Source organism: Leiobunum rupestre, chromosome 7 (assembly GCF_980474605.1).
Source record: "Leiobunum rupestre chromosome 7, qqLeiRupe1.1.hap1, whole genome shotgun sequence".
Classification (NCBI taxonomy): domain Eukaryota; kingdom Metazoa; phylum Arthropoda; class Arachnida; order Opiliones; family Sclerosomatidae; genus Leiobunum; species Leiobunum rupestre.
Genome location: NC_143390.1, coordinates 17,867,109 through 17,891,214, shown reverse-complemented (window position 1 = coordinate 17,891,214; position 24,106 = coordinate 17,867,109). Strand labels below are relative to the sequence as shown.

General features: G+C 38.6%; 3 protein-coding genes across 3 annotated transcripts; all 3 read right to left on the bottom strand.

Moving 5' to 3' along the window:
• Positions 1–60: 60 nt before the first annotated feature.
• Positions 61–3,108, bottom strand: APC4 (anaphase-promoting complex subunit 4). The gene is made up of 4 exons (XM_090154646.1): positions 3,006–3,108; positions 2,625–2,917; positions 2,240–2,565; positions 61–2,182 (listed from the first exon to the last, which is right to left on the bottom strand). Exons 2-4 carry the CDS (start codon positions 2,866–2,868, stop codon positions 377–379), a joined length of 2,376 nt encoding a protein of 791 aa, XP_090010772.1. The 5' UTR covers positions 2,869–2,917; positions 3,006–3,108; the 3' UTR covers positions 61–376.
• A 3,974-nt stretch (positions 3,109–7,082) lies between these two features.
• On the bottom strand, positions 7,083–8,488 carry LOC149934934 (uncharacterized). Its single transcript, XM_090153480.1, has 3 exons — positions 8,354–8,488; positions 7,869–8,257; positions 7,083–7,755 (listed from the first exon to the last, which is right to left on the bottom strand). The coding sequence occupies exons 1-3, from the start codon at positions 8,486–8,488 to the stop codon at positions 7,083–7,085; spliced, it is 1,197 nt and encodes a 398-aa protein (XP_090009606.1).
• Positions 8,489–17,406: 8,918 nt separating this feature from the next.
• On the bottom strand, positions 17,407–20,480 carry Art1 (arginine methyltransferase 1). The gene is made up of 8 exons (XM_090181114.1): positions 20,389–20,480; positions 19,261–19,620; positions 19,130–19,193; positions 18,920–19,068; positions 18,662–18,749; positions 18,483–18,598; positions 18,143–18,415; positions 17,407–18,076 (listed from the first exon to the last, which is right to left on the bottom strand). Exons 1-8 carry the CDS (start codon positions 20,404–20,406, stop codon positions 17,993–17,995), a joined length of 1,152 nt encoding a protein of 383 aa, XP_090037240.1. The 5' UTR covers positions 20,407–20,480; the 3' UTR covers positions 17,407–17,992.
• Between the last annotated feature and the right edge of the window lie 3,626 nt (positions 20,481–24,106).

The window sequence follows — 24,106 nt, the reverse complement described above, 5'->3', positions numbered from 1 at the left end:
GGCGCCATAACAAACCAACCAATCAAAATTGTTCGTGTGGAGTCGCGCCCCCAATTTCTTTTACGTAGGAGATAAAAAAATTGTTTTTATGTAAATACCGTGTAAGACCCGTCCAATTTCTACCAAGGTCACCATTCCCCTTTCTCCGTCAATTACGTCCTTGGACCGAAATGTGTTTCAAGGACCATTAATACGCATTACGAATTGTACTTAAAATATGCATATATCTTGCAAGAAACATTAAAGGAAGTGTACAATCGGAAAAACGGCTGTATTTTTCTTTACAAATATTAAACAAATAATTATCATTAGTCAGTTTATATTACATTAACATTATCAATCATATTTATTAAAAGTTACTTGGTACTGTCCAAAACTAAGAAATAAACAAGTTTTCTTTACTCTCTTGAATTTCACTGATAAATTCAGAAATATCAGATTCTGTCATAACTGTAAAGCTGTTTTCCCCTCTGTTTGACATCAGAAGGGACTGGTCCAAATCCTCTATGGTATCATCTTCATCATCTTCCACATCCATTTCAAACAACCTCACACGTCTACAGGAAGCAAATAACACACACGCAACCTTCCTCTGACCACTAACAGCTAAAGAGGCGGCTCTCATGTTTTCTAATCTCCGACAATTCAACTTTTCCACCAACCGAGCTCCGTCAATTTGAGTAAACAGATCATTAGACGATTCAGTGTTAAAATCTTGATTGGCAAAACCACTCCACAATAACTGGAATGGAAACTGAATAAGAAGGGGGACACTTTTGTACTCGAGACCTTCTGTTTTCTCAACCAATAAAATGGTTAGAGTTTCTTCATTATAAAATTTTACATCCAACACAAAATGTTGTTTATTTTCTCCTGAATCATCAGTTGAAAGCTTCAATTTATCAAAATATATTTTGACAGCGCGCAAGTCTGAGCTATTAACTAAATGCTGTCGAACTAGATGCACAAACCGACAAGGGGTAGATTCTAACGTGAAGGCGGAATATAAATATTCAGTTTTATGACCACTAAAATGAGATAATTTCATAGGAAAAGGTTTTTCAACAGAGTCTTTCATGAGAGAAAATTCACAATTTTTCTTAAAAGAATGCGAAAGAATTGTCGACGGGCCATCGAAAGCTAATTTTAACACTTTTTTCAATTCAACATGTTGTCTAATTAAAGATTTCTCAGGGTAATAAGGGTATAGAGAAGGACACTCTTTTACAATCTCATTGGCGTGTAGAAACTCCAGCCAAGGACTTTGAACACCTCCATTAGCCGAAAATGTTAAATTTTCCATTTTTAAATACTGTCCCACTCTTTCCAAGCTAAATGTTGACTTCTTCTCCTTATCCCATACAGTGGCAAAGTTTTCTTTCAAAAACTCAGCTACAAAGTTTAAGTCTTGCTGGGTAACTTTAGTTATTTCCGGTGGAACAGTCTCGTCAGATAATCGGAGGATAACTGCGTAAAGCCATCGGAAGAACGCTTTGAAATTCTTCATGCTAGAATCAATGACTTGTTGAATTTCAGTAGCTTTCAACAAAAATGAAGCTGTGTATGTAACTGCTTCAGAAATTGCTTTTTCTTCTAAACATATTGGACCAAACTTTTCTTCCCAGCGAGCCATTCCTCTCAAATCACACAAGTGGTAAAAAAGGGCTTGCGTCACGGTTTGCAAATGCTTCAAAACTAATTTCTGGATATTTGTGTAGGACAGTTCTATAGAATGACCCAGTTTCTTAAGCCCTTTTTCAGTCAATTCTAGCAAAAGAAAGTTTTCTAGGCTCTCCGAAGGAGTTCCAAACATTAATAGTTCTAGAAAATCGTCACTGACTGTCCCAGACTTGCTACGAAATTTGGCTTCAGCGTAATTCATAAGCTTCGAATCTATTTCTAGTAGAATATCTTCCCAGGCTTCGGATATAGCTTTGATAGTAGCGGATAAGTAGCAAAGGAGCGATGTTATTTCAGCATATTTTTGAGATACTACTTTCATTTCTTCGTGCTTTTTCTTCAGAATTAATACAGAGTAGGACAGGAGAGAGTAATTGAATTTATTTTCATCAGTTTTGGTTTCTGTTATAACATTCAACAAGGATAGATCACTTGACAATGCTATGGAAATAATTTTAGGTGGATTTTCTGATGCCATATTATTGTCTATTTCAATCTGAAACTATAAAATAAAAAAATAAATACACATTTCATTTTTTCCTCCAAAAATAAACATTACCTCTCCAGCTTGAAATACCCCAAAACAGTAAAGTTGTAGACAGCCTTTACTATTTCCCACCACTAGTAAATTAAGATTATATTGATTTTTAAGTTTCTTAATATCTTCAGCATTTTCTTCAGCTTGTTTAGCAGAACCATAGGTTTTGCTCAAAGATGGAATTTTTGGTAGAAAAACTGAGGATAAGTCTTCGTAAAACGGTTTAGAATCTCTTTGGTGACATAATTTTTCAAATTTAGGGTCCCAAGTCAGAGCTGTTATGGACGAACCACTTTCAAAAGAATGCAAAACATTCCCCTTTTCAATATCACACAGGACAACTCTTCCTATTATGATTATAGTACTTTAAGAATCTGTTACCATAACTGAAAAAGAATGTATATACCAGAATCATATCCAACTGCTAATATTTTTCCATCAGGCCTCCAGGCTAAAGCTGTAACTTTTATTTCATTTTTCTTCCCTCCTGGCGACTGCAGTGTCCACACTTTCTGCCAAGAAAGGAAGCGATGAAGGAACACTTCTCCTTGAATGGTTGCAAGGGCTATTAAATCCATGGTGGGTGACCAATCCATCATACAAACTTCGGCAGAAACATGTCTCTCATCAAGTTGACGAAAAGAAGACATGGTAGATAGGTAATCTGGTAAATACTAAATTCAAATAGAGGGCCTTGGTCTATAATTTTAAAATAAAATCATGGATGTTATATACATAGTCGATAGTTAACAAAGTAAAATTAACTGTTTATTTCTTCAAATCTTACGTTATAAAATAGACAGTGATAATTTCAAAGTATATAAACATATATTACGAATGTGCCAAAACATTTAACTTGAAATTGAATAAAATTTCTTGAATCCCGTTGGGCAGGGGCTACTGCCTAAAATGCATAGGTGGCATAGTTCCGGCATAGGGCGAAACTGGGCGATTTCCTACCGTAAACGTTGCTACCATAGCAAGTAAACCAAGGAGCGGAGACACTATTTATAAGGCAATGTTGTTTTGTATCAGGCATAGCTCTTTTCGAGATTCGTAGGGATAGAATACATTCCATGCCCGACTTTACCTGGTGCGTAAGGCTTGGTGCTGTCCTCTAGGTTGCGTTATAGATGGCCTATAGCATTTTTTTGTATGGGGTTGGGGGGCACCGTGCGCCCCGGCACTCAACCGAAGTGAGTGTGCGTTGCCGTCAGGTGACATTACTCGGCGAAGACTTCGATCCCCCCCTCGGAATCGCGCGCTAAGTCCGGCATATCCAAACCGCCACGTTTCTCGTGGGCCGATGTCGCGTCGGTCGATTTTAAGGGGTCGAGCTATGCCAGAGAATACATATATAAAGATATATAATACGAAAAGTTATGTCAGAGCAATGCCGATCTGCAAAAAGAGCTTGATACAAAACAACAATGTCTTATAAATAGTGATTCCGCTAATTGGTTTACTTTCTATGGTAGAAATGTTTACGGTAGAAAATCGAACTATGCCGGAACTATGCCAACTATGCCACCTATGCATTTTAGCTGATTTTAGGGAGTATCTCTAGTTGGCGCGAGCGTTGAAACGTGTTTCCTGAGTGGAAAAAGTCAAGCCAGTGTAAAAACCCAATTTTAGAAAAAGGAGCCTTTTTGGTTCCATATCTAAAACCTAGGAGGGATCCTCCTAGCTAAAACAGCAACGGTAATCTAATACTGGAAATACACCTAAAAATTAACCAGTTCCCAAAATGGCTATTTTTAAGAAAAGCACCTGTTGTTTTTTTTCGTTTTTGTTTATTTTTTAGGTGTATTATTTGTCAAGGATTACAGTAATGCCAAAAGTTTTAAGTGCAATTTATTATTTAGAAAGATATGATAAATATAAAATTGTTACTTACCCCAATATTTACCTCGGAAAATACATAATATTTCGACATATTTCGAGATTTTTGTACGTATTGGATGAGGTAGGACTGATGAAGAATTAGATTTAACGGCAAGATATTACTACATTTTTAAAAAGTGCTAAGTGATATGTGTTTTTTACGGCGAATTCAATTCGCTAGATACTAGGTACGTTTTCACTGGATACGATGTCCGTAGGTGGAGTTAATATATGCACCCAGAAGGAGGGAAAACTCCTTCGTGTGGGATCGATTCATCTCTCAGTCGCTCTCCCTTGTTTAATTCGCACCACAAGAGCCTATACTAGGCACTGTCCTTTAGGTTACGTTATAGATGGCACAGCTTGATTAGCAAGAATGGGGCTGGGGTGGCGCCGCGCGCCCCCAGCGCTCAAGCGAAGTGAGTGCGCGGCGCCAATACTTCGTTTACGAGTCCATTTTCACTTTTAGTTTGGAACTGCGCCAAAAGAATAATGCCCATTTTTCACATTTTCCAATTTTTTCCTTCATCAGCCCTACTTTACCCAAAAGCTTTGTATAATGCATTACCATTAAAAAGCCCATTTTTTCAAGTTTCCAATTTTTTGGCTTATTTTTCTTTCTTGTAAAAACATGTTTCCGCAAAATAATTTTATTTTTTTTAGATTCCTTGACCACTTATTAACAATTAGAAAAAAAATTAACAAAAAAAACAAAAGGTGCTATTCTTAAAAATTCCCTGAAAAATAATAAGTAATAAGGCAATCTAACTCGAGGATCATTATTTTGAATTTCTACCAAAAGTCTCGACTTGCTTGACCTTTTTCTCAGATAGATCTATGTGCGTAAAGCAGGCAATAATAGACCACGGACATCCACGTCTCAGCGGATCAGTGTGAGAAATAGGGCACTGTCACAGGCCAATCGCCAGTTTAAAAATTAGCGGGGCCCAAGGGCGTATCCAGGATTTCATTTCAGGGGGGGTTTTGAGGGAAAATTTCAAGGAAGGGGGTGCTGACGTAAGTTTCACTGATTTTTATTAGGCTCCCCTCCCCCCAGTCATCAGCATTTCGGGGGGGGGGGGTTGAACCCCCAACCCCCCCTTAGATACGCCCTTGGCTGGGCCAGTTTAAAAATTAAATGCTTGGGGTGTTAGTGGCTCTGGTGACCACTTAATTAACTCTTAAGTTGTTCCCTTCAAGACTTATAGTTCTTTATTTAACACTCCAAAATTTTGAAATACCCTTAATAATAAACCTAGCACATATTGTCAAGGATTGTAGACCATTGGACAGAAATCCCATTTGTCCGAATGTACATATTTATATATCGTAGGTTACGTGACGATAGTATATCTAATTTGGACTAAACTATGGCTTAAATACTTATTATTTCGTACCGACGTGTATTTTTAGACCTTTTTCCCTTGAAATTTGATATTTTCCGGGTTTAATTTTGGAAAATAACCTTGATAAGACCCGACGTGAAATAGTTGCCTACCATATCTAACCTAACCCAACCCAACCCAACCTGAACTAACCTAACCTAACCTAACCCAACTTGAACTAACCTACCCGAAGTGAAAACGAACCAATTTAAATTTCCCATTCAACTGAATCCCGCCATGTTGGGCTATAAACGAAAATACTTTTCGGTTCAATGGGATTCGGTCAAACGGGATTCGGTCCAATAGTATACAACCATTGTCAAGAGTAGATAATTTGACCATAAATTATGAAAGCCTGATTTTGAAGGTTAAAAATGGTAAGTGGCCAGTGGCCAGTTTTTTAATTAAACTACCTAGGCTCTACTGGCCACAGGACCAGTTTAAAAAAATTCCTTATTTCTCAGCCTGCAGCGGATAGTTTTCGCGCAAAGAGAGTCGATGTCAGATTGGAACTCAGAAGTTTCCATTATTTCCAAAAGCACTATTTAAACAATAACTTGCTGGTCCTGGCTCTCGGAAATATTACTTCTTGGCGATTTCCTTGGAGGATGATTTATTTAAGCACCTATTAACTCTGCCTCCATCTGTGGCGCCGATCCCATGGGGGCGGCGGGGCCGAAGCCCCCATTGGGATAAATCAATGGGGGCTCTGCCCCCATTGGTAAAACCGCCGATGTTAAAGGCCATTTACTTTTAAGCATCCGTAGCAAGAACGTGTTGCCAGCAAACTCATTCCAAGTTTATTAGTGAGCTTCGGCCCCCATTGGGAAAAAAAAGCGATCGGCGCCACTGGCCTCCATGAGAAGCCTTAAAATTGCCCGGTTATATAAAAATATTCCGTATAATTTTAATTATTTATACAATAAGAGGATGATAATAATAATAAATATTATCCTCTTATACTTAGTTTTAGTAACATTATATATTTTACCTTAAAATATATTATCGAAAATTAACATGAGTATGTTCCTTATACACGTGAGCCGACGCATTTCTTATCTGACGCAAAATTCTCATGAGGGCAAAAACGCGTCTCCAATTGAATTAAATATGACATTTTGGCTAGCCATTCTAACCGTTTAACCGACCGACCGGAAATAGTTCCTTCCCAGATGAATTTGGAGAGGGGAGTAAAAACGGAGTATCTTTTATTGAAGCGTCCATTCATTTCGTATAAAATTATCTTTCGGAAAAAGATGAAAACTAATTCCTTTAGAACTAAACGTATTACTTTTGCAGTACGGTATGCAACAAGTGTTTCCTTTTAACCAGGTAACTTTTTGGCATGTTAAGGCTTAGCAAAAAACCGATGTTATGTTCGAGAAACGTTTCCAGCTTTCTAATATTTCAACATCAGATTATTTATTTGTATATCCCAGTTCCGCGAGGCATTACTGTGGTGTAGAAATATTTTATAGTGTTTCATACATGTACACTGGTAAAAACGAGCCACAGCCAAGAAAGCATGTCCTGAGAATACGGTTATGATTAGTGATTAGTTAGGTTAGTAACTAAAAAACAGCTAAGGCCGAAGCCTAAGTCAAACTGACCTCAGCGCATAGGTCCTCAAAGTTATTTATTATATGTCTCATAAGGACATCGAGGTAACCTAGTTCGTCAATAGTTGACATACTGTCAAACTTAGCCCTAGGGACGAGATGACTAGTTTGTGGACAATCCAAGATATAGTGACTAGGCGTGCCTGCATCTGACCCACAGACACAGGCAGCACTAGCAACATGTCCTAACTTATGCAGATATTCAGGGAATTTACCATGTCCACTGAGCATCTGAGTAGTATAGTAATTCGGGTTGAGCGCATTATCGCCAACCTTAGGAACATAGTTCCTGGTAACTTCACCTTTGGTGCTATTGCACCAATCTTCTTGCCAACGTTCCATGGTAATGTGGCGAAGATGTGTTTTAACACTACCCTTATAGGGTCTAAGTGTTATCTGATCTAAATTGATATTTAAGGATGCCTCCTTGGCTAAGGCATCCGCTCTCTCGTTACCTCTTGTGCCACTATGGGCTTTAACCCAAGAGAAAGTGATCCTCCCTTTCAGATCCGAGTATTTAACTCTTCTTATATTGGCACATAGGCCATTTAAGGTAGAGTTATTCTGAATAGCTCTAATTGCAGTCAGACTGTCGCAGAACAAAGTTGCCTTTTCCCATGGGGATAAGTCTCCGCAAACCAACGTATACCTTCATAGATGGCGTAAAGCTCGGTATAGTAGCTACTTAGGGGGAAATTAGAGCCCAAGCGGGAGGCGCTATAAAAAATTTCCACTCCCTCAGAGTATACTGCAAAAGCAGACCCTGCAAAGTTGTTTCGAAGGGAACCATCAGTAAAAATCTCAATACCCTGATTTGTGGGCAGGCCATTCCTAGAGGGACATTCAAAATGAGTGGCCGGATGTTGACCCCAAGGGTCACCAGGGTAGAGATAGTCCCCTCCAACCACGTTAAAACCACAGTGGTTAGCTCCCATTTTCTGGGAGAAACTCCTGAAGATTGCCGCTTCTTCACTAATTACATACTCAATTGGAGTAATGTTACCTATCACCAGTAGAGCATCAGTCGAGACTGTGCGATAGGCGCAGCAAATACGAAGCGCAGCCACGCGCTGTATGGACCTCAGCTTTTTAATCATAAGAGAGTTATCTTTCTCTTTATACCAGGCACCACAACCGTAGGCGATAATTCGCTAAATACAGCCCTTGTAGATAACCTTGAGGGACCTGTGTCCGAGGCCCCAATTTGCTTTAGCAAAACATGCAATGCTCTGGGTAATCTTAGTTACCCTAGTTTTCACGTCCTCCAAATGAGGAAGAAAACTAAGGGTCTGATCCAGAATGACACCCAGGATCTTCACAGTAGTGACACTGCTTATCTTTTCACCATTTAGAGTGAAAATAGGAAGACGGCTCATTACCATTGTCTTAGCAAAAGTAATGGCTACCGTCTTTCTTGGACAAAACTTCAACTTATATCTCCTGCTCCAGGCAAAAAGTATCTCGAGAATTTCATTGCCTTTTTGCTCTAGACCACGTCTAGAGGTACTACAGAAGAGAGCCTGGATGCCATCAGCAAAGGCTTGAATCCTACTTCCAATCGGAAAGATCTGATTCAAAGCCCCGTCCATCACAAGATTAAAAAGGAGAGGCGCACTGCAGGATCCCTGCGGGCATCCTTTTGAAAGCTTCTTGCTTAGACTCTCCCCCCCCCCCCCACATTTAAGTGGGCGAGTCTTCCACTAAGGAAGCTTTTGTATATATAAAATATATTACGTGGACAAGCCACCTCTCTTAGCCTTGAAAGGACTCCAGGGACCCAAACATTATCGAAAGCACCCTCGATATCAAGAGAGATCAGGCTGGTGTGTTGGCCAGCCTCTTTGTTAAACCTAACCTCCTCTATTATATTATAGAGGGCGTTGGTCGTTGAATGCCCATGCTTGAACCCAAACTGAGCTGGGTTCATAAGCCCCCTGCAATAGAGGAAGTGATACAGACGCCTGGACAGCAATTTATCCAGGATCTTACCTACTACTGAAAGGAGAGATATAGGACGGTAAGACCTAGGACTCCGCCTATCTCTACCCTCCTTAAAAATGAGCGCAATTTTGGCCTCCTTCCACAGCTGTGGAAAGTGGCCTAAGAGCAAACAGGCATTGAATAGCCGAACAAAGACGAGGGGACAGATCAGAAACATTATCTTGAGTATCTCAATCGTTATACCATCAGATCCTGGAGACTTACCCTTCTTAAAGGAGTTGATGGTATCAAGTACTTCGGTTTCATTGAAAGGAAGATCATCTTCTGCGAAGTAATCCGTTTCGACTGACTCACGAGTGGCTTTGTGCTCCTCAAGGTCATCGTCTGTTGAGTCATTGGTGAACAGAGCGTCTAAGATAGTCTGATACGTGTCTGTCAGTCCCTCTGTCATTGAACCATCTGCCCGCTCCACAGCAGAGATCGCCACACGCCGCTTGCACTTTCCAGTAGCAAGCTTGTAAGGAAGAGAGTAGGGATCTTCCCTTGACACCGAAGTGCAGAACTCCTGCCAAGACTGAAGTTTGGACGAGCTAATGAGCTGCTTATACTCCTTTTGGAGCTTGATGAAAGAACCCTTTAGTCCGACCCTGACTAATGGGTCAGAGCAGTGCTGAAACTGCTTTCTTGCATTGCTTACGCTTCTCAGAAAGGCGCTCATTTAGAGTTCTTAAATTACCGTAATTTAGGAAATCAGTAAATTACGCGGTAATTTACCGCGTAATTTACCGTATTGCGGTAAATTACCGTAATTTTATTTTTTTTAAAAAAGGTTTTTTTTTACAATTAAAACAAGGAATACAAAGAAGAATCGCTTTTGTTGGGTATTATACATTTTATAAATTACCATAATAGGTTATAAATGCCCAAAAAATATCAATTATCTTCATTTTGAGATGCATTATCAGTATCATCAATTCATCATATTCGTCAGGGTACTCACTATCGTTTTCATCCTCGTCAGATTCATCGATAGTTAATTGAACAGGTATAAACAGGGCTAGACATAAGTATTCTTCCTATTAAACGTATCAAACTATTCTAACACGACCTTCGACTCCTTGGAAATTCGCAACCAAAACGAATCTAGCTGGCGCAGCGGTGCCTAGCTCTTCGAGTTAGAGCGTTACGCGGCTTACGCCTATGATCTAGTGTTTGCTGGAGTGAAACTACATTATTAAACGATGCAAAAATACACTAAAACGCGAATAATGTTAGGTTTTGAGTTTTGTAATCTTGCGCGACGTATTTTAGGTACATTTTAGCCCGAAAGATCAAAGAAAATTGAGTAACAGTGAAACACGAATACGATGGTAATTTACCCTGGTAATTTAGCATGGTAATTTACCACAGTAAATTACCCTGGTAATTACCAGGGTAATTACCATTTTCGTATTTTACCTGAGAAAATTGTAAATTACTGTTACCAGGGTAATTTACCGCGTAAATTACCAGGGTAAATTACCGATTCGTATCTCTACGCTCATTCCACCATGGGGCTGCCTTATAGTTCCTAGCATTGACCTTGCACCTAGAGCAATTTTTGCTAGCTTCTTTAAAAATATCTTCAATAGTAGAAGAATAGTGATCAATTTGATCAGTAGTATCTAATGGATAATACTTTAGAGCATTGAAGCTAGCTTCAACCTGGTCGCGGAAACGTTCCAGGTTGAGATCGGAAGGCTTCATGATCCTTTCCGTCTGCAGAGCAGCATTGGATGCAGTGGAGAAAATGATAAAATTATGATCACTATTCGTGATCTCATCACTGACTCGCCAGTCGGTGATTTTATCAAAAACATTAGTGGATGAGATTGTTAGATCTATCCAGCTATTGCCATTGCTGCTCGAGAAGGTCGAGCTGGAACCTGGATCGTTTAAAACAACCAGGTCCAGTGACCCCAGCCAATCCACACAAGCATTGCCTCTGGGACAGCTAGCCCTTGAACCCCAGAGGGCATGGTGGGAGTTAAATGTTCTGCCCAGTGAACTTGCTAACAAGGGCCGCAATATTATCTAAGTGTTCATCCAGTACCTCAGTAGGGGGAGGAGGTATATAGACGGAGAACACAACAGCAGTAAGAGTCCCCATACTTATGCTTACAACGGTAATGTAGTCTTCAATTAGAAGACTAACTACGTCAATATTGCGATCTTTAATCGCAATGGCGACTTTGGGGTTTTCGCTGGAGCAAACCACTCTGGACGAAAGAGGGAGCCCAGCTACCTCGGAACCCATGACGTAGGGCTCTTGCATAATAGCTATATCGATTTGATTTTCGTGGCAAAACTGCCGTAAAGTGGCCGTTGCCACTTTACCTTTCCCTAGATTAATTTGCACAAAATTGAAAGTCTCAGCCATTTTTAGGCTTAGGGTTAGGTTTAAAATCAATCCTTGCCCTCAAAAACGCAAGCTCTTTTGCGTAGATAGGACAGCTATTATCCAGGGAGGAATGCTCCGAGTCATAGGATGTCTTAGACTCCTTGTTACTGCGAACGCAGTTAACGCAACTTCTTGGCACCGTCGAACATGCGTCGAAGGTGTGTTCTTCCGAACCACAGAGAGAACAGAGCTGCTTCTTCTCAGCATCACATATGGCGATTACATGGCCAACAGCCATACATTTAAAGCATCTGGGGAGGAAAAGATATTCTTTCCAGCCTAGGACTTGCCAGCCCAGCTTAAGATTACGCTTATCCTTCTTAAGCTCGTTAAGGGTTTCATTAGAAACCTCTATTACCCAGCTGCACCCTTTCTGGGCCTCTTTCATCTTTTTAGTGTGAATAGAGAATTTCGGAGTTATATCCTTCTCTTCACAAGATAGCTTATTACTCTTTATGAGTTTATTGGCCAGATCTTCTTTAGGAAGATCTTGATCAACATTGAAGATTAAAATTCTAGGTAAGCCCAGGGCTGGGACTTTGATCTCCACATGGTCCCTTAAGCTGTCAGAGCTCGCTACACTCTGTTTGAACTTATTTAGATCCTTAGCGGGGGCCTATTCTGTAAATATTCGAAATCCAATTTTCGATCGAAAACTAGATTTCGAACTTCGAGATCTCGACGAATGGTATTCGGTAAAGATTTCGAATAAGCATAAATCAATGCAAATTGTCGAAGTCGATCTCGATGCCCTATACCATGTCGAGATCGACTTCGACAATTTCCCATTCGATTTTTACAGTGTTGCCCCCCAGGTACGTATACTCGATAATCCTCGCCATTCTCCTCGTATCCAACAAGAAGTCCCTTGTTAATAAGCTTTCCTTGACAATTTTCTTCTCTTCTCCTTTGGAATATGTACGTAACATTCGGTGCCGAAGACTCGAAGATGCTTTATCGATGGCTGTGTCTTACCAGTCCAGAGTTCAATAGGCGATTTCCCTTTAACTCGAGTAGATGCTGTTCTATTCAAGACGTACGTCGCAGTGTTGACGGCTTCAGCTCAAAGTTTCGGCGGTAAATCCGGCTTCGAAAACATCATCGCTCTGACGGCTTCCATTATTGTCCGATTCTCTCGCTCCACCACTCCATTCTGCTCAGGCGTATAAGGCATCGACGTTCGATGATTGAGACCTACTTCTCGTGTCACTTGACGGAATTCTTGATAAACATACTCAGTTCCATTGTCAGTGACTAGTTCTTTAACTGTATGCTCATAGTTCTTGAACTTCGCAAGGAAGTCCTTCAGTCGATCGACGGTTTCTGACTTCTGTTTCAGAAAGTATGCGACTCGAATGGTCCAGAGATGTCACTCTTGTCCAAAAGTTTCGACGCGCGTTTTTTTGTTTGAATATTTCATCATGGACACTATCTCTAACCGGACGGGAAAAGCTGTAGCTTCCACCTAGGAGGATTCAAGTGTACCTGGAGAAGAAATTTGTATTCCCCCGACCAATGCCTCGCGGCTCGGCTACAGCTGTCACCTGGTGTGTCAAATACTTGGACATTACGTTTTTAGCGCCACCTACAAAGCTTCAAAGTAACCTAGGAGTTACCAAAACATTCGTCTGCTAGACAGTATTTCGAACTTTAACGGTTTTTAGCTTAGGCCACGTCGAAGAAATTTGCGCGAAAACTATAAAATTTCAAAGAAAGTTGCAATGAATGTTAAGTTTAAAATTTAATTATGGGGAAATATTGTTGCTTTGACAACTGTCGTAGCGATTCTAGGTGCCATAAAAATATAATTTTTTATCCAATTCCTAAACCAAACACGTGGTCATAGTTCACATTTTCCCCACTAGATGGCTCCGTTGTAGTTTTATGTCCAAGGGTTTGAGGCTTTGAGCAGTCTCTCCCGTGGCCCCCCGAATTCTTCTCCAGGTACACTTGAATCCTCCTAGCTTCCACCATACAAAATCACCTGTCGCCCCCACCGTCTCTCTGTAAAGGGGGGGGGGGGGAGGATCTAGAATTTTGAAAGTTTCGGGCTGTCAAGGCCATATAATTCGTCACGTGGTCGACGAAACGTTCCGTTTGAAATGGGGGTTTACATTCTTTCGAATGACCTTGACGGCCCTGCGAATCGAGTACGGCCGACTATTTCAGCTAATACGAAGTAGGACGCAAACGGACAGTGAGGGGGTACCTCTTTTAGGCTGCTTTTCCCGTCCGGTTAGAGATACAGTGTCCATGATTTCATTGAGCAGTTAGTTTGGCGGGAAGTTGGAATTAAACTTTGGTCTCTCTTTTTTCCGCCCCCTCCGACCATGGAGGAATAGTAGAGGAGGGGAAAGGAAAGAAGGCGCTAAATCCGACAGCGTAGTGCCAGTTCGAGGTGGGGTGAAAATAAGGGGGGAAAGTCGAGGTAGACTTTTTTGGAATGTATGAATAGATAAAAGTCTACCTCGACATAGCCCCCCGTTTCTACATCCCCCTTTACGCGATTTCTGAAGAGGAATGTCAGTGCTTAGCCCAATCAGAACTATCAATACCACTCCAGGGCTATTCCTCTATGCTCCGACCAACCCCGACCAATCCCCTTAAAAGTTGGTCTCATTCGATAGAACTCTTTAACGCGCACGCAGTGCCGTCAATTTCCGCCCCCGCCGACCAACCCCCTTAAAAGTTGGTCTCATTCGATAAAACTCTTTAACGCGCACGCAGTGCCATTAATTTCCGCCCCCTCCGACCAACCCCCTTAAAAGTTGGTCTCATTCGATAGAACTCTTTGATGCGCACGCAGTGCCATTAATTTCCGCCCCCTCCAACCAACCCCCTTAAAGGGAGAGTCACCGAATGGTACGATATCGTACGCCACGAAAATTGTAATACGCCCTAAAAATTGCGATGAAATCATCGCACTGACGCGTCTTCAACTGATTTCCTATTTCCTATAAAACAAATCCGTCGCCAGTATGGTGCTAATTAAAGTGTTTCCTCTTTGTGACCCAGTCCAAAGCACATTTGCCTCCGCTTATAGCCAATGTTAAGGGCAGTTTTATCCCCGGATGTTTCCTCCAAAACGAAACTAAAAGGGGACAAAAAAACTCTGACCCCCCGCAAACACGTGGAGCCAACGAAAGGCGACCTTTCTGACGTGTGAATCTCGTCATCATAGCTTCCACAGGTTGGACACCTTCTTTCCTCCAAGGGTCAAGTCTCAATTTTCACGCCCAAAAAATTACTACTTCTATACCTCTAAACTGTGTACAAGTCTCAGCTCTGTCAGGTAAACATGGCTAGGGCTTTTGCAACAGGCCCTTAAGCTGCAAAGTATGCGACCATGGGGACAGCATAGAAATCTCATAGGTAACTAGAATGCTGCCGTGTAACTGGCAAATGAGCCAAACGCCGTGGCAGATGATAGCCAGATCTCAGCCAATCAGAGCTCAAAGAGTGGTTCTGCCAAGAATTTAATGTCACCAGAGAGAATGACGTCACCTATCTCCCGCTATAGTAGCGGATCCAAGGAGGATTATTATCCTCCTTGGCGGAACCACTCTACGGCCTCTCATTGGCTGAAGGTTCAAGGCGAACTGGCGTTAAGCTCGGCCGTAGGCGGCAGCATTCTAGTTACCTATGAGATTTCTATGGGGGACAGAATCTCCGTCTTGCCATATTCTTAGTACATAAATACATTCTTGCAATATGATTTATGCAGCTGTTGATAATCCATATTAAATATCTGATCTAAGAAAATATCGATTTAATTACAGAGATAATGTAAAATTCGAGAATGATATATTCTTTTAATTTCTGTTCTGTAAAATTACATTCATGGGTATTTTTTTACGAATTTGCGAATTTACATGACTTTTGGTGCCTGAACTACCCAAATGTTTGATATAAACACATTTGAATCCCAGTTTAAGAATTTCTTGAAATCATATTTTCACTAATTTCAATAATTTAAAAGAATTATGTTCGTCGTGTTTTGCTTACCTATTTCACCTTTGATACTTTCCGTTTACCAAACGATAGGAAATCACATGGCCTCAACAGTTTTTGTATTGCTTTGCCCACCCGGGTCTCCTGAGAGTGGGTTGCGCCCAAGTTTTAATCCTTCAACTTAGGATGGTATTTTATATATCTAACGATAGGAAATCACATGGCCTCAACAGTTTTTGTATTGGTCTGCCCACCCGCGTATCCTGAGGGTGGGCGGTGCCCACTCTTTAACATATTATGGCAATTTATATATCAAACGATAAGAAATCACGTAGCCTCAACAGCTTTTGTATTAGTTGGCCTACCTGTGTATACTAAGGGTGTATGGGTTTGCCCACCCGAGTACACCGCTGTGGAACTAATATTACGGCCTGGGCCGACTTGTTATAATATAGATTAGCTTACATGATTATCTCATTTATAAACATACAAATACCTGAAATTAGGTATCACTACACGAAGAACGTTGTAATTACTTCAAAATATTAAGTACTATAACAAATTGAGTTTTTTAAATCCATTACTTTATAAGCCTTTTTTGCGTGGGAAGATCGCCTATTTGTTACCATGACGACGCATTCTTTTCGCGTCAAACCTCAAGCCAATGAATTTGAAATGTCATGTTATGTCTTACACCATGACGCGCCTTCGTATCACCGTCCCGACATTCCAAGTGTATACCTCTATAGTTTCCTGGTTTGAACAATACTATAACGTAAAACGCGTTGAGACAATACTATGGCACAAAATGATTTTCAGCAATGAAAAATTGAAATATCTTGTCTATCAAAATTTAAACATAATATTATATCCTCTCTAAGGCCTACCAAGGTCTTAAAAGAGCTTTTCAAGTCACAGCTCCCATTATATATTTATGTGGTGTTGCAGGGGGGATGAATGAATCACATTTTCATGACTTGCATTGACTGTTGCCCTTTAGCAGTGCCAGTGCAGTTTACAAACTTTGGCCCTTAAATCTCTGACGTTCATCCTACCTGTTCAGAAGCCTACGCACAAGCTGGAGACCGGCAACGGCCGGTTTATTCAAATTTCCGAGGAAGAACTTGAACAAACGTTTACCTAGATTCATTATCCTATAAGCTAACCTTTCTCACTTTTAGGTAACACCCTAGACTAAAATTGTGGCAGAAATGAAATTCATGTATTTCTGCCAGGTTCATACAGCTATTGGCAACAAGATTTTCCTGATATATCCAGGTTTCCCCACAAATATTTTCCCGATTTTTCCAGGTCGGTATGAACCCTGTTCTGGCTGTAGTGCTATTTATGAGCACATTTTTTAATCTAAGTAGTCACTAACAATTGTAAGTTACTGTGGGATAATTGCAGAAAAATATACACCGCCATCTGCATTGGTGCTTCAAATTAGTTGCTTGGCTAACTTCAGTTTCTAGTGGTTCAGGTATGAAGGTTTTGCAGGGTTGCCACAAAAATTTTAATTTAAAATTCCCTGACTATTTTAAGAGATTTTCCCTAATTTTTGGGGCCTAAATTTTTTATTTTACTGTTATCAGAAGATAAACTTAAATGGACTTATTGCAGTAAAAAGATTATTGCAATGTTAAAAAAATTAGCCAAACTTTCAATGAAATAAATGATAATCAAAGAATTGTCATAGATTTAGAGTAAAATTACCTTCAAAAAGTGTCAAGAGAAAATCGGATTCCCTGACTTATCCTTATTCTTTAACAAATTCTTAAAATTCCCAGACTTTTCAGGCCCATTATTAAATTCCCTGTTTTCCCTGACGTGTGACAGGCAACCCTGTTTTGGGAATGACTAGAATGAGCAGATCCACTTGTTAAATGTTTCGCCACTAGTGTGATCAAAAAATTAAGCTACACATTGGGAATATAGGAATTCATTATTGGAAATCACTACCTCCAATTGTTGTTGACCCTGCAATTTTATTTTAAATTCTGACTTGAACATGCTTGGAACAATATAAATACAGACATTTTTATGAAATGTTAAGTAATGAAAAAGTGAGAAAGATGATATACCTTAAAATATTGGGGAGGGGAGGCATAATTCAACCATATGAGTGTACTTCTACAGAAGCGCCTTACGGTCAAGCCCCAAAAGAAAAACTTTCGAAGACTTCATTTAAGATGAACTTTAGTTATATCATCAACATTTAAAATTATTTTGTTTTAACTTTGTTTACGCATGACCCAAAGGATCTGGGGAAACGTTTCCACATTTTTAAATTGAAAAAGTTTAAAAAAAAAAAGACTAAAAAAAGACAGGAATTTCATAAGAGAAACGAAAACGTAGATCGAATTTTTTTCAAGCTGCCTGTCTTTAACAATAAATCAGGGTTTCGTTATATATTTGTTTTCAGTTATTAAGAGAGGAAATGTTTTACTGTTAGATTCGTAATCAAAATTAGAAAAGAAAATTTTTATACCTAATGGGTTAACAACGCAACGCGTCTACTGAGATGAAAACTTTCAGTACCCGGACAGCTTTTTTATCGCATATGATAATTAAAACTTTCGCACAGTTCTGTCAGATCACCCTTAAAATCCAAATCAATGGAGAAGTCTAAATCTCGCTGTAATGACACAAAGTAAAAAGAAAATTAATAAAATTAAACAGCGGGATAAATTTGGCAAAATACCTTATTTTTGGCATTAGGTTTCATGCTGAAGACTCCAAAGATTTCTTCCCCTTTCTTAACGGTTAAATACTCGTCAAAATAAAAGACAGTTTGTTTCCAATGGGTATAAGGGGCTTCAGGCGCGGTGGAAAATCCGGTTCGTTTGTGGCACTTTGTGAATTCTATGTTGAAGAAAGTCACGAATGCCTGAATGTAATCATCCCTCTTCACTTGTAAATGAAAAGGAGCTTGAAATGATAAGTCCTCCGTTTTCACAGTGTAGAGATCAACTTCCTGCAAAAATTTCAAAATATTTTACCATTAAAAGGATTTTTAAATTTAATTACGAGTTGGATAATACCTTCAAAAGACAAGAGTTGGTTACAACTTGCTTCGGATCGACTACATCTACCAAAGGCTCAGAAATGGCAACTTTTCTAATACAGCTCATGTTAAAACCATAAACATTGTCCCACCCTAAAAACACAAGGAATAAAAATAAAATAAAAGATAAAAGCTATTACTTGTAATTTTTCTCACAGTTTATTTTTTCATCTTTGTACTGCCTATCTTCAATTGAACAAATAAATAAGGTTGCTCTGTCAGGGAACATCAGTCCATCCGGTTTCTTAAAATAATATTTTTATGCCTTAAAACCATATCATAATCCATTTACAAAATTAGCATCAGAAAAAAATGAGTTTTCCAAGTACCCAAAAGATAATTACACTGAAATTAATTATCTTTTGGAACTGATAACCAAAATTTTTAATAGAAGTTAACTTATGATCAAGTCACCAGCCATTTATCCCGCGCAAAGAGAACAGTGTCAAGCATCGATTCGTAGAAGAGACAATAGCCCATCCATTCTGAAATAATGATGTCCACTTTTTCAATTCCATCAGGAAGGGTCACTTCTTCCACTTTCCCCTTGACCACCGACACAACTGAAAATAATTATTAATTTCAACACTCTGAAAATTTTCAAATAAACCACTTTTCACTTACTGTCATCTAAATGATTCTCTTTCAATATTTTTTCAGCGTGTTCCACAATACTAGAGCACTCAATCTATATTATAAATATGTGTTTAAGAAACAGAAACCTGAAAATGTTGAGTTATGACCGTAAAACCTACTCCAATGACTCTACTGGCACCAGCCTTGGCAGCAAACATACAAAGGATTCCAGTGCCACATCCGATATCTAATACTACTTTTCCTCTGAATAGGTGTTTGTTGTGATACATTGCATTTCTGTATGTCAATGTCCTAACTTCATCTTTAAGCATTTCTTCGTGAATACCAAAATGAGCGTAGGAATCAAAATAGTAATCTTTGGAAGTCATTTCTTCAGGCATGTGCGTTGTTAAACCATCCATTTCTTTCTGACACTTCCAACATAGCTTCTTTCCCTCTGGATCTTTACTCGCAGATTCAACAAGTGGTCCATTCTCAACCGCCGGTTCGAGCAATACTGTACCATCTGTAGTGGAAACCTTAAAGGCATGTATATAAAATTAAATACAGGGACATTCCAGCCCCACTGATTTTCCTAAGAAGTGCCCAAATACTTATTCCTATCCCTTTATTTCTAAAAAAATGTGCAACACTAGAACTATATCTGCACATTTACAAAGGTGTCATAAGGAGTGGCCATGTTTAAAAACAAATGAACCGATTGCTCCTACCCGATGCATTGATATAACTAAATTTTACCTAGCAGAGGGATATGAATTCATATGGTTTAAGAAAGCCTTTGTCTCTTTTCATTAATTAGTTCAAGTTTAAAGCCACATTGAAACATGGTACCTAGATTTAATATTAATCCTTTTGACAAAATACGTAACAAAGACAAAGCCTTTGTGAAAAGCATGGCAAATTTTGTAATATATTTCTACATAAATTACTTAAAAATAAAACTTTATTGAATTTTGCAGGCAGCTAAACTACATAAGTTAAAACATATTTTGACCATAAGGATAGTCAAGTCCACAAGAACGTCTTCTTAGTACTTGCCGGTCTCGTTTCGGCTAGCCGCCATCCTTTTTCTTACAGCGGCATTTTAGGCCTACCGCATTGCCATTAACAATGACAATGGGAATCACAGTAAGCCCGAGTTCAAATACTAAGAAGTAATAGTTTCTTTAACGTAAATCATAAAAATCACTATATAACGCTACATCAAGATACTACTGTATCGTTTACTGATAATTTTTAGCTTAAACAATTAACATTAATGAAGTAAAAAGATAATATATTCTCACCTCCATTTGTTCGGCCATGATGTCAGATTGAAATATTTCACAAGGACGAACGAAGCCGTGTTTTGATGTTTTCTACCCACTTTAAAGGACTAGCAACATATTCTCTAGGCTGCGTTCAACAACTCTAAAATAGCTCAGCGCTGAGCTCAACGGTCAGCGGTTTTTTGTTGAACAGGTTTTTTGACTTCCGGTTTTGACGTCACGTTGATCATCGGAGACTCAGCGGAAACATCGGCTGGGCGAGATGGTTTTTCTGTTGCTCATCGGTGTCGTGACGTCATTCGACAAAGTTAAAGGAGGGGTAGCAGACGATATTTTGTTCGTTAAGTCAGCGAACTATATAAATCGTACAACAACTTTAGATTTTTGTGACCTAGCGTTGATTAAAAGAACTCAACGATAACTCAACGGTTTTTCTCCGTTGATAGTTGTTGAACGCAGCCCTAGTCCAGTGTGAGAAATAAGGTACTATCACAGGCCAATCGCCAGTTTAAAAATTAGCTGGGCCAGTTTAAAATTAAATGCTTGGGGTGTTAGTGGCCCTGGTGACCACTTAATTAATTCAAGATTTTAGTTCATTAAAAATATAGTATATTAATCCCTAAAATTGTTTGGTCTTTGTTTCTATGCTGTGTGCTTGGCCAAAAACGATTATTGTATTTACCAGGAATCCATAACGCTACTTGGAATGAGTATCTCCCCATATACCCTGTGGTATTTTGTGGCGGAACATTGTGGGAGGGGCCTTAAATGACGTCAAATTCAGTGACAAACAAAGGCTTATTAACTCCGCCACAACGGCGGGTACTAATATACAGATAAATAGATTTTTAATGGGAGAGGTTGACGGTATTTCCCGAGGTATTCGCGGCTGAAAACTATCTCTACGGCTTCTTTGGTTCGCCATTGAAACCTAGATAGGTAGCTGCTAAAGCAGACCCTATTAGTTTTTCCTCGTCGTTATTTGGTAAATTTGACTGTTTAAATAATTATATTTGTATTTTAATATAATTTTTGCAACGTTTGCACATATTTTTATAAGATTATCTAAGAAAAAACGTTCTTATGACCTTTCAATTTGTAAGTAGCAGACGCTAGATCATACTAGTGCCGTTACGCCACCTAGACTCGTTTCGGTCGCGAATATCCTTATGTTTCATATATGTTTCCATAAAATCCCCATTAAAGTCAGAGTTTGTGCTACCGCTACTCACTTACAACTGCTTTTCTTTATATTGCCAAAGATGTTGACAAACCTCTGGCAGCAATACCCGGCAGGGGAGCAAGATGGTCATCTAGGATTTTATCGAAAGGAGTAAATAGACTGGCGTGTTCAATGGCTCATGGACCAAATATTAACGGGACTCCCAGTTTTGACTTGAAAAAGTGCGTATCAAAGCTGAGATTTGGAAATCACGGGTAAAGTTTAGTTCAAAGTGGTCAAACTTGGCGTCACTTCAGTCGATTTCAGCGAGCTTCCGCTGCAAAGTTCGCACTTAAAATGGCATCATTGTTCTTGACGCCTAAATGACCAGTTTTAGAGAAGTTTAGGTCTTATTTATTTAATATTTCGCTGCTGTAGGAGGATAAAGGTGTACTTTGAGTCTACTTACTCTTAGTTTAAATATTAATGGCTAAATAATGGTAGTTAATCATTGTTTTTATGGATTATGCAAAAATGATAGTCGCCACATTGGCAAGCCTCATATGGCTGGAGTATTTTTTGTAAAATTTAACTGCCCAAAGCTCGAACCTCAATGTTACAAATTATGGATGGAAAAGGGTGGTAGAATTTCAGAACTCAGCTACAATATAGACTCCCATGATAAATTGTGAAAAAATGGCCACCGATTTTTATGTAGTATGCCAACGGGGGTGTATTGGGAGCAAACGCTGGCCAAAATTCGCATAAAGCGATGAACACTCCTCTCTCGCGCCAGTGACGTCATTGGGTTAGAAATTCCCGTGTAGTCGAGATAAAAAGGGGGTTTATACTGTTTATAGTTTTGGCCGTCTTTCATCATATTTGAATAACATGTATTTGCTTTTAATATGGCAGTATCAAGTTACATTTTTCTTTGAAACATTATATTATATTATATTATATTATATTACAACAACAAACATGTTTATATGCAGGTAATAAACTCGAATTGAATTGAATTGAATTATAGTATATTACAAATATTATAGTATATTACAAATATTATAGTATATTACAAATATTATAGTATATTACAAATATTATAGTATATTGAATTATAGTATAGTATATTGTATTATATTATAGTATAGTATATTGTATTATATTATATTATATTATATTATAAATATGAAATATAATATATTGTATTATATTATATTATATTATAAATATGAAATATAATATATTGTATTATATTATATTATATTATAAATATGAAATATAATATATTGTATTATATTATAAATATGAAATATAATATATTGTATTATATTTTAAATATGAAATATAATATATTGTATTATATTATAAATATGAAATATAATATATTGTATTATATTATAAATATGAAATATAATATATTGTATTATATTATAAATATGAATTATAATATATTGTATTATATTATAATATATTGTATTATATTATAAATATGAAATATAATATATTGTATTATATTATAAATATGAAATATAATATATTGTATTATATTATAAATATGAAATACAATTTTTTTTCAACAGTTTATACCTTTCATTTAATCTAGTATAAGAATTATTGAAGACAATTTAATATGAAGAACAAATTTTATTTTCGATTAAAAAAAATTGTGAAATCATAATGTTAATAGTTAAACGTTTGAGTATTAATATCAAAATAATTTTATAGCAAAGGTCTTATTGCAGTTGTAGCCCGACATTTAGGGCAGCTTTCAAATTAGAAAACCAAAGACGGAAAATTTATTTATTCAAAACAATATTTATAAATAATATTTTAAACGCAAGGCTTAAGGACGAAAACTGGGAGCGGGCTAGTCTCTCCTCTCTTTATTATCACGGGACGCGTTTCTTCTAACCCACTGACGTCACTTAGAAGGGGAACCCACTCTTTACCCCCCCCCCCGACTATCACCTGCAAATTTTCCCTCCGAAAACCGGGTCTATCAGCCAACCTAGTAGTGCATGCACGATTTTCAAAAACCTTGGTAGTATGCATTTCTCAGGTTAAAGGGGCTCTAAAGTTCGGTGGCAAAATGTGTGTAAAGTCAGTAAAGTGCGAAATTTACGATTAACTCTGCCCGCCTCTGCCAAGGCCGAGTGAGGGGTTGGGGGGGGGGAGGAAAAGCATGCTCAATTTTATTTTTTTCGCCACTGAACTTTGGAGCCCCTTTAATATTTGGTCTATGAATGGCTCAACCTTGGAAGAGGGAAGTATTATACTTCTCTCCTCCAAGGCTCAACTTGCATACGATAGCAGATACTGGTCAAAAATTTCCCCGCGATTCAGCAGGGCTACTAGTGGCGCCTCTAACGGCTGGTCAAAGGCTTCTCCCGTGTTTCAAAAGTGTGTGTGTGTGTTTTTTTTTGTATGGAGACGCCTATCTAGTTTGTGATTAATAGAAGAACTTATTTCCCTCGAGCCATCGAAGACGCAAGCTGAGTTTTGGGCTCTCCTCGAAAATGGTAGTCCGGTTTTCAAGTATTTGGAAAACAGGGTTGCCATTGATTATGGATG

Bases quoted from the DNA above. Each gene is read 5' to 3' on its own strand.
- APC4 (XM_090154646.1), bottom strand. From the start codon at position 2,868: ATGTCTTCTTTTCGTCAACTTGATGAGAGACATGTTTCTGCCGAAGTT. The intron at 2,566-2,624 runs GTATATACATTC...TAATCATAATAG, and splicing joins AGCAGTTGGATATGATTCTG to GAAGAGTTGTCCTGTGTGAT. The intron at 2,183-2,239 runs GTAATGTTTATT...TTTATTTTATAG, and splicing joins GGGTATTTCAAGCTGGAGAG to TTTCAGATTGAAATAGACAA.
- LOC149934934 (XM_090153480.1), bottom strand. From the start codon at position 8,488: ATGGTAATGAGCCGTCTTCCTATTTTCACTCTAAATGGTGAAAAGATA. The intron at 8,258-8,353 runs GTAACTAAGATT...GGCTGTATTTAG, and splicing joins TGGAGGACGTGAAAACTAGG to CGAATTATCGCCTACGGTTG. The intron at 7,756-7,868 runs GTCTGCTTTTGC...CCATCTATGAAG, and splicing joins CTTCGAAACAACTTTGCAGG to GTATACGTTGGTTTGCGGAG.
- Art1 (XM_090181114.1), bottom strand. The intron at 19,069-19,129 runs GTAAGTGAAAAG...AATTATTTTCAG, and splicing joins AGAGAATCATTTAGATGACA to TTGTGTCGGTGGTCAAGGGG. The intron at 18,599-18,661 runs GTGAGAAAAATT...TTGTGTTTTTAG, and splicing joins CAAAGATGAAAAAATAAACT to GGTGGGACAATGTTTATGGT.